Source organism: Borostomias antarcticus, assembly GCF_949987555.1.
Source record: "Borostomias antarcticus genome assembly, chromosome: 9".
Lineage (NCBI taxonomy): Eukaryota > Metazoa > Chordata > Actinopteri > Stomiiformes > Stomiidae > Borostomias > Borostomias antarcticus.
The window spans coordinates 30,164,042-30,179,276 of NC_140242.1; the positions used below are offsets into that span (position 1 = coordinate 30,164,042).

Genomic DNA, 15,235 nt, shown 5'->3' on the forward strand with positions numbered 1-15,235 from the left:
AGTGGTCAGCAGCCCTCCTATCCATCTGAGAGGTTTCCAAAGTGGCTGAGGAGAAGCTGGAGTGGGGATCAGCTCAGGTCAATGGCCTGTAAATAGATCAGCCCCCCCAGATGAGCACAGCCCCCCTCAGATGAGCACAGCCCCCCTCAGATGAGCACAGCCCCCCCCAGATGAGCACAGCCCCCCTCAGATGAGCACAGCCCCCCTCAGATGAGCACAGCCCCCCCCAGATGAGCACAGCCCCCCTCAGATGAGCACAGCCCCCCTCAGATGAGCACAGCCCCCCTCAGATGAGCAGGGCTCCAGGCAGCAGAGCTCTTATTATTCTATTATGTTAATAGACGAGCCATTCGAGAATTTCCAACTGAAAAAGCACCTCTCATTTCTTCCTGTTTTATTGTGAGCAGGCATCTGACAACCAGGATCGGGAGAACATAGCCATAGACTTCTGGGTCTGATGGGGGGGTACTTAACATCTTTTTAACATATAAATGCATGGAAATGCTTCCCTTGTTGTTCTGCTGAGCTGAATGTGATCGTTATGCACCAGATGCGCTGCGGTCACGTCTTCATTCTGGATCCTCAAACTTGACCCTCGGCTTTCATCATCTGATAGAATCTCCATGTGCATTACAACACATAACAGCCACAACACGAAACAACTAATGTGTCTGTTTATACTTACTCAATATATACAAAAACAGCTAAGCTACTATGCTACATCAAAGAAACGTTAAAAAAATAAAAATGTTTAGTCCGCCTCTTTACAACACACGGCAGGTAGGCAGGTAGGCTATCCCTTTGGATTTGAATGCCAAGTCAAAATGTGTTCACTAAAAGTAGAAAAACATCCTTCATATATTCCGAATTTGAATTAATTTTGATGAATATCTGAGTCCAATTAAATGTGTGCAATAGAATTGTAGTAGCTAACTATGCTATTATAATTGTATAAGAATATTATAATAGAAGCATTATGAGTAAAACGTTTGGAACCAAACATGTATTATTGTCTTTGTCAAGAAACCACGGGTAGGACAATCAATTCTGACAGCATCTGAGCTTTTGTGCCCCGGCGGCTTGAGATGTAAAAGTGCACAGATGTTCTTCCAATTCCAGGGCCTCCATGCTGAGTCTCCCCTCTCCCTCTCCCTCTCCCCCTCCTAACCCCTCTCCCTCTCCTAACCCCTCTCCCAACCCCTCTCCTAACCCCTCTCCCAACCCCTCTCCCAACCCCTCTCCCTGATGATCAGGTGGACTCATGGCGACCCTCACCCCTCCCCCTGAGTCTGCGCACTCCCAGAGAAACAAACATGCTGTAAAAAGAACAGAACACCACACACAAGTCACAATGAATTTCTTTTATTTCACAACAAAATAGCAACGGTTTGAAATGAATTGAACAACATTTCTAAAAAACAATAGGAAATAGAAATATTTACAAAACGTTCAGTGTGAGCTACAGCAATAAATAATAACTTTCAGATAATCACACAACTTAAGTGCGAGCAGATAACTATGTACAGAGCTTTTAAAACAGTGAAAGACAATCCCTTTAACCAAGTAAGAAGTTCTGCATCACATCCTACAGCAATGAAACAGTGCAGCCTTGATAAGAACTAAGGGAGATGGGCCTCTGTAGACATTATATACAACTGACCAGTCAATGGACATTACAACTGACCCAGGCTCTGCCTGAAGATCCAATCACAAGAACAATAAGGCTTAAAAAGGGGGGGGGCGCTAAAAAAAATATTACAAGTTGAAAAGGCTCAAGAGTTAAACTCACGGAAAATAATACAAAAGTGTTTTCAACTGTACAAAATGTAGTTTACAAAGCTTAGTTTTCCTGAGGAGAATGAGCCACGCACTGTGGCTGAGAGAGCATTAGCTGGACAGGACACTGGAGGACTCGGACTCAGTAGAGACAGAGGAGATCGGCCCGCGCTTTTTAGTCAGAATCTTATGACTGGACCTGCTGCTGATAGTCAGCGCACTCCTGGCAGACTTCTTGAATTTGACCCCCAGGAAAGCGTAGAGGATGGGGTTCAGACAGCAGTGGAAGTAGGCCAGCGCCTCGGTGATGGAGATCCACTTCTGCACGCCTTGCTCCAGGTCGCAGCTGTGAGGGATCACGCCCAGCATCATGAGGGTGTCGATGCAGATGCCCGCGCAGTAGGGCAGCCAGCAGCTGAAGAAGCACAGGACGAGGATGATGGTGGTCTTCAGAGCCTTCCTCTTCAGCCCCTGCACCTTGGACCCCTGGGAGAGCCTTGTGATGATGATGCAGTAGCAGGTGAGGATGACCAGGCCGGGCAGGATGAAGCCCACCACAATGTGCTGGAAGCGGAACACGGCCATCCAGGTGGTGCTGGCCCCTTGTGGGTAAATGCGCTCGCAGATGGTTCTAGAGCTGGCTGTGTTCGACTCCTCCTCGCTGGCGAACATGGAGACAGAGCCTCCTATCTCCCGGACCTTAGCGAACACCAGGTCCGGCACGGTGAGAAGGGCCGCCGGGAGCCACACACCCACGTAGATCACCTTGTCTGCCAGCAGCTTCCTGGTGGCCAGGCTGTTGGTGGCGCGCACCACGGCCAGGTACCTGTCCAGGCTGATGAAGGCCAGGATCAGCACGCTGCTGTACAGGTTCACGGTGTAGATCATGTGCACGGCCACGCAGAGGAACCCGCCGAAGTACCAGTTACTGGCTGCATCCACAGCCCAGAACGGCAGAGTGACAACAAACAGGAGGTCGGCGACGGAGAGATGGAGCCTGTATTTATCCGTCATCGTCTTTACCTTTTTCTGGTAGCCCATCACAACGACAACCAGTCCATTGCCAACCATTCCCAAAATGAAGATAATTCCGTAAACTGTTGGTACAAAGATCTTGTGGAAATCATTGTTGATTGTTCTTTCACACGGCTCCTGATAATCTTCAGAAAAGTCCCCCGACTCCTCTGTGTTGTTGTCGTAATCAAACACAACGCGCTGGAAGATGATGGGAACAGAAAGAGGTTCGAGTTAAAACTTTAGATATGATGCCATTCATTAATATTGACCCTAATGTCTCAACAAAGGTCAACTATTCGAGAAACATTTTATGATTCTTCCCAATCCCGATCATCTAGCCTTCATAATATCATCACCTGCAAATCATAAACCTAAATGATTGAACATAAATAATATAAATGTGTGACTCTGTAGTCTATTATCTAATTGTTAAACTCACCTCTTCGTAATATGACATCTTGGCCACTGGTGTATTTGTCTTTGCTGTTGATTATGTGCAAACTGTGATCCAAGTAACCAATGGTTTGGGAGTCCCCACCTTTATATAGGCTCGCCTGTGCGTCGTGACCCCTCCCTGCTAGAGGAGGAGGAGGGGCGTGGAAGATGCACCACGCCGACAAAACGGGTAGGCTATAAATTAAAACTAGAGGAACTTCTCTGTCTGTCTTGTGATGTGAGAAAGCTTAGAACACGGACTGTTCCCGTTTCCAATTCCCTCTATTGTCATCGTGTAGGTTAACTGGCTCACTCCTCGCACGGAGTGTTGACGTCAGTTGGTCTTTCGCGTTTCTATGCGCGTTATTCTAGCTGTGTAATTCATCCTATTTAAAATGGTGTTTTTCTCATTGGGGAACACGTTAACTGAGAGAGCTGTCAGCCTGTGTCCTGATGTGAGGTGTCTGGTCATAGTTTGCCCAGAGCCCAACCTCGGATCCCTCCTCAACCTGTCACTTCTCAAGTAGGCCCACTGTTATGTCTAACCTCTCAAGAGTGCTGACATTACCCGAGGACTGCAAAGAAACCACAACACTCTCTATTGCGTGTGCGCTCTCTCTCCCCTTCTCTCTTCACAAGCGCCCTCTCTCTTTCTCTCTGCCTCCCTCTCTCTCTCTCTCTCTCTCTCTCTCTCTCTCCCCCCCTTCTCTCTTCACAAGCGCCCTCTCTCTCCCTGCTCTCTCTCTCTCTCTGCCTCCCTCTCTCTCTCTTTCCCCTTCTCTCTTCACAAGCGCCCTCTCTCTCTCTCTCTGCCTCCACCTCTCTCCCCCTTCTCTCTTCACAAGCGCCCTCTCTCTTTCTCTCTGCCTCCCTCTCTCTCCCTCTCTCTCTCTCCCCCTTCTCTCTTCACAAGCGCCCTCTCTCTCCCTGCTCTCTCTCTCTCTCTCTCTCTCCCCCCCTTCTCTCTTCACAAGCGCCCTCTCTCTCCCTGCTCTCTCTCTCTCTCTCTCTCTCTCTCTCTCTCCCCCTTCTTTCTTCACAAGCGCCCTCTCTCTTTCTCAAGTTGCTCTCTTCAAGTAGATGGAGTCTCTCGCCCACTCTGTAATGACTCTCAACCACCTCTAATCACAATCTCTCACCATCTCTGATTTCAGTCTAAGTAATCCCCTCTAAGGATTGTGGGCGCTGACAGGGCCGTCACACCACCGCTCCCCACCCTCTTCACTGAGGTCTTGAAAGAGACAATAGTGGTCAGACTGTAACAGAATAGCATCCTTGTAGTTTTTACCCCTTTGAAACATGAGAATACCGATTGATTGAAGGAACCAATCCATATCATCAGTTTACTTCATGTGTAGTTTGGTTGGACAGCAAGCGACTTCCACACAGCCTGTCCAATCAGATTCATTGTGCGGAACAGCTGACAAAGCATATCATGATGCTAAGCATTAATAAAGTATTCAGGTAGCAGTTCTAATATGCATACTGCAATCCAGCACTGATAATGATCATCGTGGATAAGCCTAAGCCTTATCAATGACGCTTATCACCCAGATATAAACCTCTAATGGTCTCAGGTGTGTTTCAGCTGGTGACTGGATGGACAGAGAGAGAGAGAGAGACAGAGAGAGAGAGAGAGACAGAGAGAGAGAGAGAGACACAGAGAGAGGGAGAGAGAGAGACAGAGAGAGAGAATAGCCACTGTGTGGGGATAGGTGTGTGGGGTCTCTCTATCACGGCTGGCTATCTCTCTGATAACCCGCTGTTTGTTTGACCTCTTTCATGTCCTAAACTGTGCTGGACTGTGTGCTGATGAGCTGATCCAGGATCTGTGCTGGGACTGTGTGCTGATGAGCTGATCCAGGATCTGTGCTGGGACTGTGTGCTGATGAGCTGATCCAGGATCTCATTCACTAAACATGCATTCGCTCCGTTCCAAAGACACTTTCAGCTTGATTCTGAATTAAGGTTGGAGTAGGGAGTTTTATGTTACACAAAAACCCGTCTCGTCTGACATCGTAGTCAACTCCTCTTCTGGGAGTCACCCAACACAGGCTTATTCAGACAGGGTTGAGGGTTGGCGGAAAAAAAAGCGCATGAGTAGGTCTAGACACTCTAGAGTTCTTTTGTACAAGTTTCAACATCTTTTTTTGCGCTGCTGTTAGCTCTATCATGCTTAGAAGCTAATCCTCTGTTGCCTTGACCTTGTCCAAATACAGACATCTCTGCAAAATAAATGTCTCAGCCACATTGTTGCAAGAGCCGATGTGTTTCCTGGGTTACACTTCTAGGTTTAGAGATGCTGAAGAGGAATTGAGGGACATAGACTTCATGCTACTGCTACTAGAATACTTTCCATGGTCACTAGTGTGCTACTTCTACCCCTGTTATTTTCATTGCAATACACTTGAATCATAACACCATCTTTAACATCTTCCTTGATGAAGAGGATTTCCGCATCTTTGCATTATAAAATCATGTCTTGCTATCAGCATGCTATCTGTTAACACCGGAGTCAGCATCGGTCTGCAGATAGCAGTGGGTGAATCAGAATACAAAAGCACTATGCAGCCACTTAGAATACAAATAACAAGTGTGAACAGTCGCAAGGGGGCCCTTCAGTGAAGAAGGGGTATTAAAATGAAGTGAAAGAATGCTTGCAAGATAAAGAGAAGAATGTACAGAGCCTTGCAGAGCCTCTGTCAACAATGCAGGCTTCCAGCCCCAACTCATCTATGGCCCACAGCAAGGCGGCATGGGAGCATTGGAATAATGATTGAAGTGCTCAAATATCACATTCACTCTTTTTTTCTGTTACCGCGTAGAAAATAAGAGGCCCCCTTTGTTGTTGAATCTGACTTCTGGGTCTAATAAAGGGTTTTAGGTAGCTCATCCAATACAGCCTTAATCTCCTGTGAGGCGGGGGGGGGGGGGGGGGGGGGGGTTGAGGGTATAATTCTATATATAATAGGTGTGTGATTAGCCTTATTCACAATGCATGATGGGGTTATTTGTGGATCCAGGTCCAAAATGCATTGTGGGTTCATAAATACTCATTTGACTGATCTGCAAAAGTAAAATATTAGAATAGGTACGTTCTCGTCCTCCAGTTCTGCTGTCCCATTTTCCCGCTCATCTTCTCTGACTGGTTGATTTAGTGAAGCACAGCATTCTGGGAAGGCCTACTTATTAGAGGCATGTTTGTTTTCACTACAGTCTGCATTTAAATCAGTACACTGACACATGCAGTCGCCAATAAATCACATTTGACCCATCTTGTTTTCTCCAGCCATGTTCTTTTGAAGAGGCCATATGGGCGTAGGCCGATGGAAATATATGAGGGTATTTCAGAGCATATTTTCAACATGATTAATAAAGAGCGGAGTTCGTTGTCAGAATCGGACATGTTTGCGCATACTGGTACCGGCTGGTACTAGTACTGGTACATACTGGTACCGGCATCCGCAGTCCTCACACAGGAACACATGGCTTTGATCTAGGTCTCTATCAAGGTTCTTTACTGTTCACCATCTTTCCATGATCTATAAAGCTTGGAGAGTGTGTGTGTGTGTGTGTGTGTGGGGGGGGGGGTTAGTGGGGGTGGAGGATGGGGGGGGGGGTTAGTGGGGGTGGAGGATGGGGGGGGGGTTAGTGGGGGTGGAGGATGGGGGGGGGGGAGTAGGGAGTGGGGGGGTTAGTGGGGGTGGAGGATGGGGGGGGGAGTAGGGAGTGGGGGGGTTAGTGGGGGTGGAGGATGGGGGGGGGGGAGTAGGGAGTGGGGGGGTTAGTGGGGGTGGAGGATGGGGGGGGGAGTAGGGAGTGGGGGGGTTAGTGGGGGTGGAGGATGGGGGGGGGAGTAGGGAGTGGGGGGGTTAGTGGGGGTGGAGGATGGGGGGGGGGAGTAGGGAGTGGGGGTTGCCAGGTTGAGAGTGTGTGTGTGTGGGGGGGGGGGTTAGTGGGGGTGGAGGATGGGGGGGGGGAGTAGGGAGTGGGGGTTGACAGGTTGAGAGTGTGTGTGTGTGTGGGGGGGGTTAGTGGGGGTGGAGGATGGGGGGGGGGGAGTAGGGAGTGGGGGTTGCCAGGTTGAGAGAGCCCTTCTGCATGTCTCAGCTTCTCCCTGAGCTTTTGTGCCGTGTTTGTCTTGTGTGAAGAGATGAGGTTCATCAGGGTTAAATCAATAGAACATGACACCTAGAGAGAGAGACAGACAGACAGACAGACAGACAGACAGACAGACAGACAGACAGACAGACAGACAGACAGACAGACAGACAGACAGAGACAGACAGACAGACAGACAGACAGACAGAGACAGACAGAGAAAGACAGACAGACAGACAGACAGACAGACAGAGACAGACAGACAGACAGACAGACAGACAGAGACAGACAGACAGACTCCAACTTACTATACACAGAGGTGTACCCTCAGGGGAGGCAAACCAGGCAAATGTTTGGGGCCCCTAATAAAAGCTTTGGGAAAAGGGGCCCCTGATGGCCACTCATATTGGTACATTTGGCAATGACAACAAATGCTGCGTTCCTTTTGTATCTGAGCTCCGGATTTGTCACCCAGGAAGACGTCATATCCCAGTGAATTTGTTCCAGAAACAAAACTACAAATAACCTTTGGGCTTTGTAGTTCTAGTCAAGTTCACTATTGTTAGCTATACCAGCTGATAACAATGAACTATGCTATTTTGTAGCAGCATTGTCCACTGATAGACAGCATTGAGGCACTGCAGCGCACCGCCGCTGGCCCAACCCCCCCAGCGGGGCCCCTTCTAGCTACCGTGAGCACGTCCGCCAGCTAACCCTCAGCATGAAGGGATCCTTAATGGCAGCCTAGCTAACCTTCATGGGTATGTTAGCTACATGTTGTTAGCCTAGCTTCATGGGTAGTACTGGGTAGTAATGTTAGCTAGATGTTGTTAGCTTAGCTTCACATTGTGAGACAGTTATTGACTCAGAAACAGGAAGTAGTCTCATTTTAGAACGGCCCATCTACCTGTAATGATCTTATTGAGGAGCCCAATAGTGGAGCTCATGTGCTGCACAGTGGCATAGTAGCTAGTACTGTAGACCGGGACTGTCTGGGTTCTCCCCGTGTTCTCAAGGGGTTCCTCCCAAAGAACCCAGTAGGGAAAACATGCAGAAGAACAGATGCTCTTCAGTCCGGTCCCTGACCAGCACCTGGTCTTGGGGTTGACCACTGCTCCCGGCTGCCCCTGGAGGGGGGTTATTATTTTTTAATAAATGACCATGAACAGTGGTGCTGTAGAAAATGAAGTTTTCAGGATTTATGTCACCGGAGTGAGTGTTCATTCCTGGGGGGTCCGGGGGAAGCTGGCTGGTGAAATGTCTTAATGACTGCACTCCCCACTTAACTTCAGAAAGCTTCCGGAATGCATGTGTAAACGCTCCTGTTTAAAGCCAAGCCTCCGACTTGAAACAATACAGCAGCTTTAAGGACAAAGGTTGGTTCTTATCTGGGAAAGGCACCTTCCAACACTTCCTACTGGGGGAGAGGGTGAATGTATTGGGCTTCATCAAGCTCCTCCCCTGACCTCACTGCTCCCTGAGTCTGACTGGGTAGAGGCGCTGCTAGAGACCCTGACCAGCCAGCTGACCTGAGGTCTGACTGGGTAGAGGCGCTGCTAGAGACCCTGACCAGCCAGCTGACCTGGAGTCTGACTGGGTAGAGGTGCTTCTAGAGACCCTGACCAGCCAGCTGACCTGGAGTCTGCTCACTCACTGGTCACCATTATTATGCTTTAAACATTACAGCACGTCTATCTGGTTTTACATTCAGCATGTTTCATTGAACTATTGTATCCTTGTCTTTAACCGTGTAGTGAATCTGACCTGGTTGTGGGTGTATGTGCACGTGCGTTTGTTTCAGCACCTGTGTGTTAAAAGCGTGAGTCACACTGTAGCATAATGGTACTGCAACAGGAATGAAAAACAAGTGCACCCATAGCTGGGGATCCTATGGTACTGCAACAGGAAGTAAAACAAGTGCACCCATAGCTGGGGATCCTATGGTACTGCAACAGGAATGAAAACAAGTGCACCCATAGCTGGGGATCCTATGGTACTGCAACAGGAATGAAAACAAGTGCACCCATAGCTGGGGATCCTATGGTACTGCAACAGGAATGAAAACAAGTGCACCCATAGCTGGGGATCCTATGGTACTGCAACAGGAATGAAAACAAGTGCCCCCATAGCTGGGGATCCTACTAGAGTCTGGCTCATTGATTCTTCCACATAAGGCATGGCGGAGCCTCTGGACGTTAAAGGCAGTAAACATACAGCCTACTTTACTAGAAACCTGCTCCCAGATAGACCACATTGACTTTAAGTCTTATTGTCTCTGGAGGCAAAAGCCTTTGTGCCATAGGGATGTATAGTAAACTACAGATTATTTGTGTCAGGTTTCTCTGCCGAGGAATTCCACCCAAACTTGTCTGAACAAAAAAAAAAGTTTTTGGTTTCACCACCTGTTCAGGAGAAGCTTTCCTTATCTGCTCAGTAACCAGCTCTGTCTACTCAGGCCTTAATAAACACCACTCCACTACTGGGGGCTAGAGGGACTCTACTGTCTGTCCAGAAGGCTAGAGGGACTCTACTGTCTGTCCAGAAGGCTAGAGGGACTCTACTGTCTGTCCAGAAGGCTAGAGGGACTCTACTGTCTGTCCAGAATGGCTAGAGGGACTCTACTGTCTGTCCAGAATGGCTAGAGGGACTCTACTGTCTGTCCAGAAGGCTAGAGGGACTCTACTGTCTGTCCACAATGGCTAGAGGGACTCTACTGTCTGTCCAGAATGGCTAGAGGGACTCTACTGTCTGTCCAGAATGGTCACTGTATTCCTTCAGTATGTGTGTGATGTAAAGGGTTAGGGTTAGGGCCCATGTGGAACGCACCTGCAAATTATTTCAGATAAGTGCCGCATTTTATTCTGTTTCATGTCCAGAGCAATGCAGATCGTACAGGTGGTGCGTGATGTGATGTTTCATGTCCAGAGATAACAGATCGTACAGGTGGTGTGTGATGTGATGTGATGTTTCATGTCCAGAGATCCCAGATCATACAGGTGGTGTGTGATGTGATGTGATGTGTCCCCAACTGCTAAAAAGCCCAGTTCAGCAGATGGTGCTTGAGTTCCATCAGCGCATGACAAGACACGTGTGAGGTGGCTCAGCTCCCACTGTGGGCAATAACAGGAAGTCAGGGGTTCTTCTGTTCTGATGACTGCTGCCTTGTGTCACACGTGTCCTGACATGTGTTCATTCAGTCCAAAAATCTCAAGTAATAAAAAGTGAAATGGGTGACACTCCCCCTGGGCGGTTGGGGGGGTTTGTAAATTGGCCCGGGCCCAGAGAGAGTCACGCGGGGCGTTGGGAAACACAGCGGTGTTGTATAGGAAGGGTGTTCTCGATGAGGCCATGATAAACTCAATGTGGGTTCCCTTTCCTACGCCTCTAACGTCTAAACTGTGGTTTTGCGATACAGCATTTGCACACACATCCAGAAAAAGACTAAGTGGTCCCATATAACCTTTTATGATGAAGCAATTCAAACACAACTGCACCACTGAGAGCTTCATGCAGTCTTTTGTGTAATAAAACAGCTATCATTGCAAAGTCCTTTATTTAAAGAATAACCATTTTGTGTAAGCCATGCCTCAAAGCTGTAGATGTGGATATAGGCATATATATTCAATGAACCCTTATAAGACCCCCCCCGCACACACACACACACACACACACACACACCCTCCTGCACACACACACCCTCCCACACACACACTCACACACACACACACACACACACCCTCCCGCACACACACACCCTCCCACACACACACACACTATGCAGACTTCTCTTGAGGGGTCATTCTCTTTGGGCAGCAGGGGATTTCTCTATATGTGACAGACAGAAGGCCCTGAAAGAGATCGTGACCAGCCTCCTTTCAGCCTCCTTTCAGCCTCCCTTCAGCCTCCCTTCAGCCTCCCTTCAGCCCCGCGCTGCTCAGAGGAGCGGAGAGGAGCCCCATCTGGCCTCGGAGGAGAAGGAGGCCCCATATGGCCTCGGAGGAGAAGGAGGCCCCAGATGGCCTGGGAGGAGAAGGAGGCCCCAGATGGCCTGGGAGGAGAAGGAGGCCCCAGATGGCCTGGGAGGAGAAGGAGGTTCTCAGATGGCCTCAGAGGAGAAGGAGGCCCCAGATGGCCTGGGAGGAGAAGGAGGTTCTCAGATGGCCTGGGAGGAGAAGGAGGTTCTCAGATGGCCTGGGAGGAGAAGGAGGTTCTCAGATGGCCTGGGAGGAGAAGGAGGTTCTCAGATGGCCTGGGAGGAGAAGGAGGTTCCCAGATGGCCTGGGAGGAGAAGGAGGTTCTCAGATGGCCTGGGAGGAGAAGGAGGTTCCCAGATGGCCTGGGAGGAGAAGGAGGCCCCAGATGGCCTGGGAGGAGAAGGAGGCCCCAGATGGCCTGGGAGGAGAAGGAGGTTCTCAGATGGCCTGGGAGGAGAAGGAGGTTCCCAGATGGCCTGGGAGGAGAAGGAGGTTCTCAGATGTGTGGGCAGCTCTGCTCAGCCCTGATGTGGGAGATAAGAGGGACAATGGTCCAGATGAGCGTAGATAAGCTCTACAGGAAGACGGGGGGAGGAGGACAGAACGATGCTCACCTGCTCCAGGATGCTCACCCAGGGAACCTCAGGGCTGTTTGAGGAAGTTTAAATTAACAACCTGTCTGAGGGAATCACAATAAAGAGTTTATTCAATGAGAGAAAGTTTGATGTCATTTTATGTATTGTAGATGGTTTGTCACCCAACCTTTTTTTTCTAGAATAGTAAAAAAGCAGAAAGCCAAGATGTATGACGTCATTCTGTGTAATTTCAGAACCACAAGGCATCCTGGTCAGCTTTCTTACATGTTAAACAAACCTCTCGTCCTTAGTCTATAGGCCTGATTCACAGCCCCACTCAGCACAGTGAGACTGCTCTCATTAACTATGGAGCTGCTGGGGAAAGGACAGGATCATCTCAGTCCCAGTGGTCTGTAGAGAAAGGACCTGGTTTCAGCTGCTAGACAGCAGAGTAGTAATGGAGACATGTCAGCCTCGGCCAGAGGGACAGGTTTTACTACCAGTCTGGTGCCTTGAAGTACGAGAGACGACGCGGGCCGAGCTCCTTGCCTGAAGCCAGCAGAAAACAAATAGTTGTTTTATTTTCTTCCTTGTCTCCAGGAAAAGACAGTAGACAGTGAAAACTGGCACGTGTTAACAATATGTTTCTCTTTGCTTCGCTCTCTCAGGCAGTAAGTTATAATTATGCCCCCCAAGTGAAACTCCTGAGTGATAGTGCTGTTTACTTGTTTGTTCGATTTGGAACACGATGGTGAGAAGATCAAATCTCTTCATGGGGGACAAAACGTCAAAGGCGTTATTTTGAGACACCCTGCACTGCCTAAGCTAGCAAGAAAGCTCTGAGGGGTTTGGTTTACCGACACCAAAAACACTGAGGGTCTTGCATGTACACGCACAGAGATTTGAGTGTGTTTCTATTTATGTTTATAGATTCATACAAAGGGAGTTTCCCAAGAGAATAATAAATTGTAGGGTTTTTAATCTGAGTAAACAAGCCCTCCCTTTAGTCAGCCATGCGGCGCTCTCTCCTCGTCGTCCCGTCGACAGACCGCTCGGGGCTCGGCTGCCTGGCCTTTCTTTTCACACAGTTTGAAGCACAATTGAATTCTTTTCTTTCTAAAGACTGCTGGGACTTCAGATCCCTTCGGCTGATAAGGGACTGTTGCTCTCTGCCTGCTGCCTTGAATTGGCAAGGATTGTATTTTTAAAGAAACAGAGACCGTGGGTGTAAATAATATATTTGGTTTTACTGCTCCTTGACCAATGTCCTATCCACCACCTTGTTGATTGTTTATCTATATTTACTCATTGGAATCAAATAAATCACATTTTCAGATTGATTGTTTACTGTTGTAGATGACATGAGCAGGTTTCAGTGTGTTGGTGGTTAACAGCAGATGAACGTGGCGCTAGGTTTCTATAGTAACGCATAGCCCTGCATCCTCTTCATGGAATAAAACCTGTCATCATCTCATGACCTGGTTTTTGTTTTTGATGTGTGTAGTAACAGCGTTGCCACAGCTTGTAGCAACCTTCTCATGTCTGTGCAGAGCCAATAGAAATAAGCCAGACAGTATATTATTCAAACAGAAAGAGGAAATAAGACTCCTCCCACTCATTTTCCCAATGAACACCCAAACATCTATTGGTGTGTTATGTACCTGCTATAGCTATAATAAGTAAACCCGGGGTGAGATATATTGACATTTGCATGCATGGTTTGATATATACACTAGATATTCTGAACCACTATAGATATAATGGCATCCAGGAGCCGGAGGGCTTGGGGGAAGAAGGAAGCTCTTCCTGAGTCTCTCTGTGTGAGTCTCTCTGTGTGAGAGACCATGTGAGGGAGGTTCTCTCCCCTGACCCGAGCGGAGAGAGCAGTCATTACCTGGGTGGTGGGGGTCTCAGGATCCTGTTAGCCTGCTCTTGCATCTTCTGGTGTACATGTCCTCGAGGTGTGGAGTTCCCCCCAATACTACTAATAATAATGTAACTAATAATAATAACAACAATAATAATAATAATAATTATAATTATAATAATAATAATAATAAGACAGACAGACAGACAGACAGGCAGACAGACAGACAGACAGACAGACAGGCAGACAGACAGACAGACAGACAGACAGACAGACAGACAGATAGACAGACAGGCAGACAGACAGACAGAGAGACAGACAGACAGACAGACAGACAGACAGACAATACATCACAAATCAATACATGTAACATATCAAAATGCACAATCTCATACAGCATGTGTGTATATTGTAATCACACACAGCATGTGCGTATGTGGTATGTGATTGTGTCTGTTGTGTCATATTGTGTGTTTTGTGTTGGACCCCCTCAGAAACGAGATGGTTCATCCCAAGGGCCGATCCATTAGTAAACTCTCCATGAATACTTGATCAGAGGACGGCTCCTCACATGACTTCTACACACCACAGCATCACACACAATAAACCCATGCCCTGTTGACTGATGGGTATCTGTGTGGCTGCGTGTTGACTGTGTGTTCAGGGCCGCGCTGGTCTGTGGATGGAGAGCAGCTGTTTGCTGAGCATGTTTTTATCCCCAGTGTCAGATAGAGGCAGGTTATCAGACCCATCTACATGTACGGTACTTCAGTTATCTCTCCCCTGTTGTAACCACACGTTTACTTAAGCCCTCCTGAGATAAGTCATGTGTGTTTGGTTTTTCTAAATTGACATTTCATTATAACACATGCAGTATAATGTCTGCCCTGTGCCATAAACATCAGTTCAGTTATAAACTTGAATGCAAATAAACTTTAATGCAAATAGACAGACACATGTTTACTTTCGTCACTGTCCTGTTTTTTGTGAATGAGCAGCAAAATGGCGGCAGCCAGCAATGGCAAACACAGAATATAAAGCAGCCTCTTTCCATCATGAATCAACTCTTCATCTCTGTCTTATTTGTACAAAAGGTGATTGTTCACAACAGGTCGCTCGTCCTCTTCCGGTGTCCTTAGTGACTCCTCCAGACGGTCCTGGTTCCGTCATGGTCCAGCAGTGGACGACAGGACAACGGCTCTCACTCTCACTCCAAATCAAATCACTGCCTGATCCATCATGGGGCCCCTGATTAGAATCCATCTGTAGGAGGGTTTAGCCTTAGGGGTGACCTCAAGGCTGCTCGCGTCCGGGACTGACACGTGTGTGTGTGTGTGTGTGTGTGTGTGGTGTGTGTGTGTGTGTGTGTGGTGTGTGTGTGTGTGTGTGTGTGTGTGTGTGTGGTGTGTGTGTGTGTGTGTGTGTGAGAGAGAGAGAGAGAGAGAGAGAGAGAGAGAGAGAGAGAGACCAGGCTAATTGAATTAGCAGGG

General features: G+C 48.1%; 1 protein-coding gene across 1 annotated transcript; it reads right to left on the minus strand.

The window, feature by feature from the left end:
* Positions 1-1,887: 1,887 nt before the first annotated feature.
* cxcr4b (chemokine (C-X-C motif), receptor 4b) lies at positions 1,888-3,250 on the minus strand (the record flags this gene model as incomplete). Its single annotated transcript, XM_084442992.1, has 2 exons — positions 1,888-2,991; positions 3,233-3,250. The coding sequence occupies 2 exons, from the start codon at positions 3,248-3,250 to the stop codon at positions 1,888-1,890; spliced, it is 1,122 nt and encodes a 373-aa protein (XP_084299118.1).
* Positions 3,251-15,235: the final 11,985 nt, after the last annotated feature.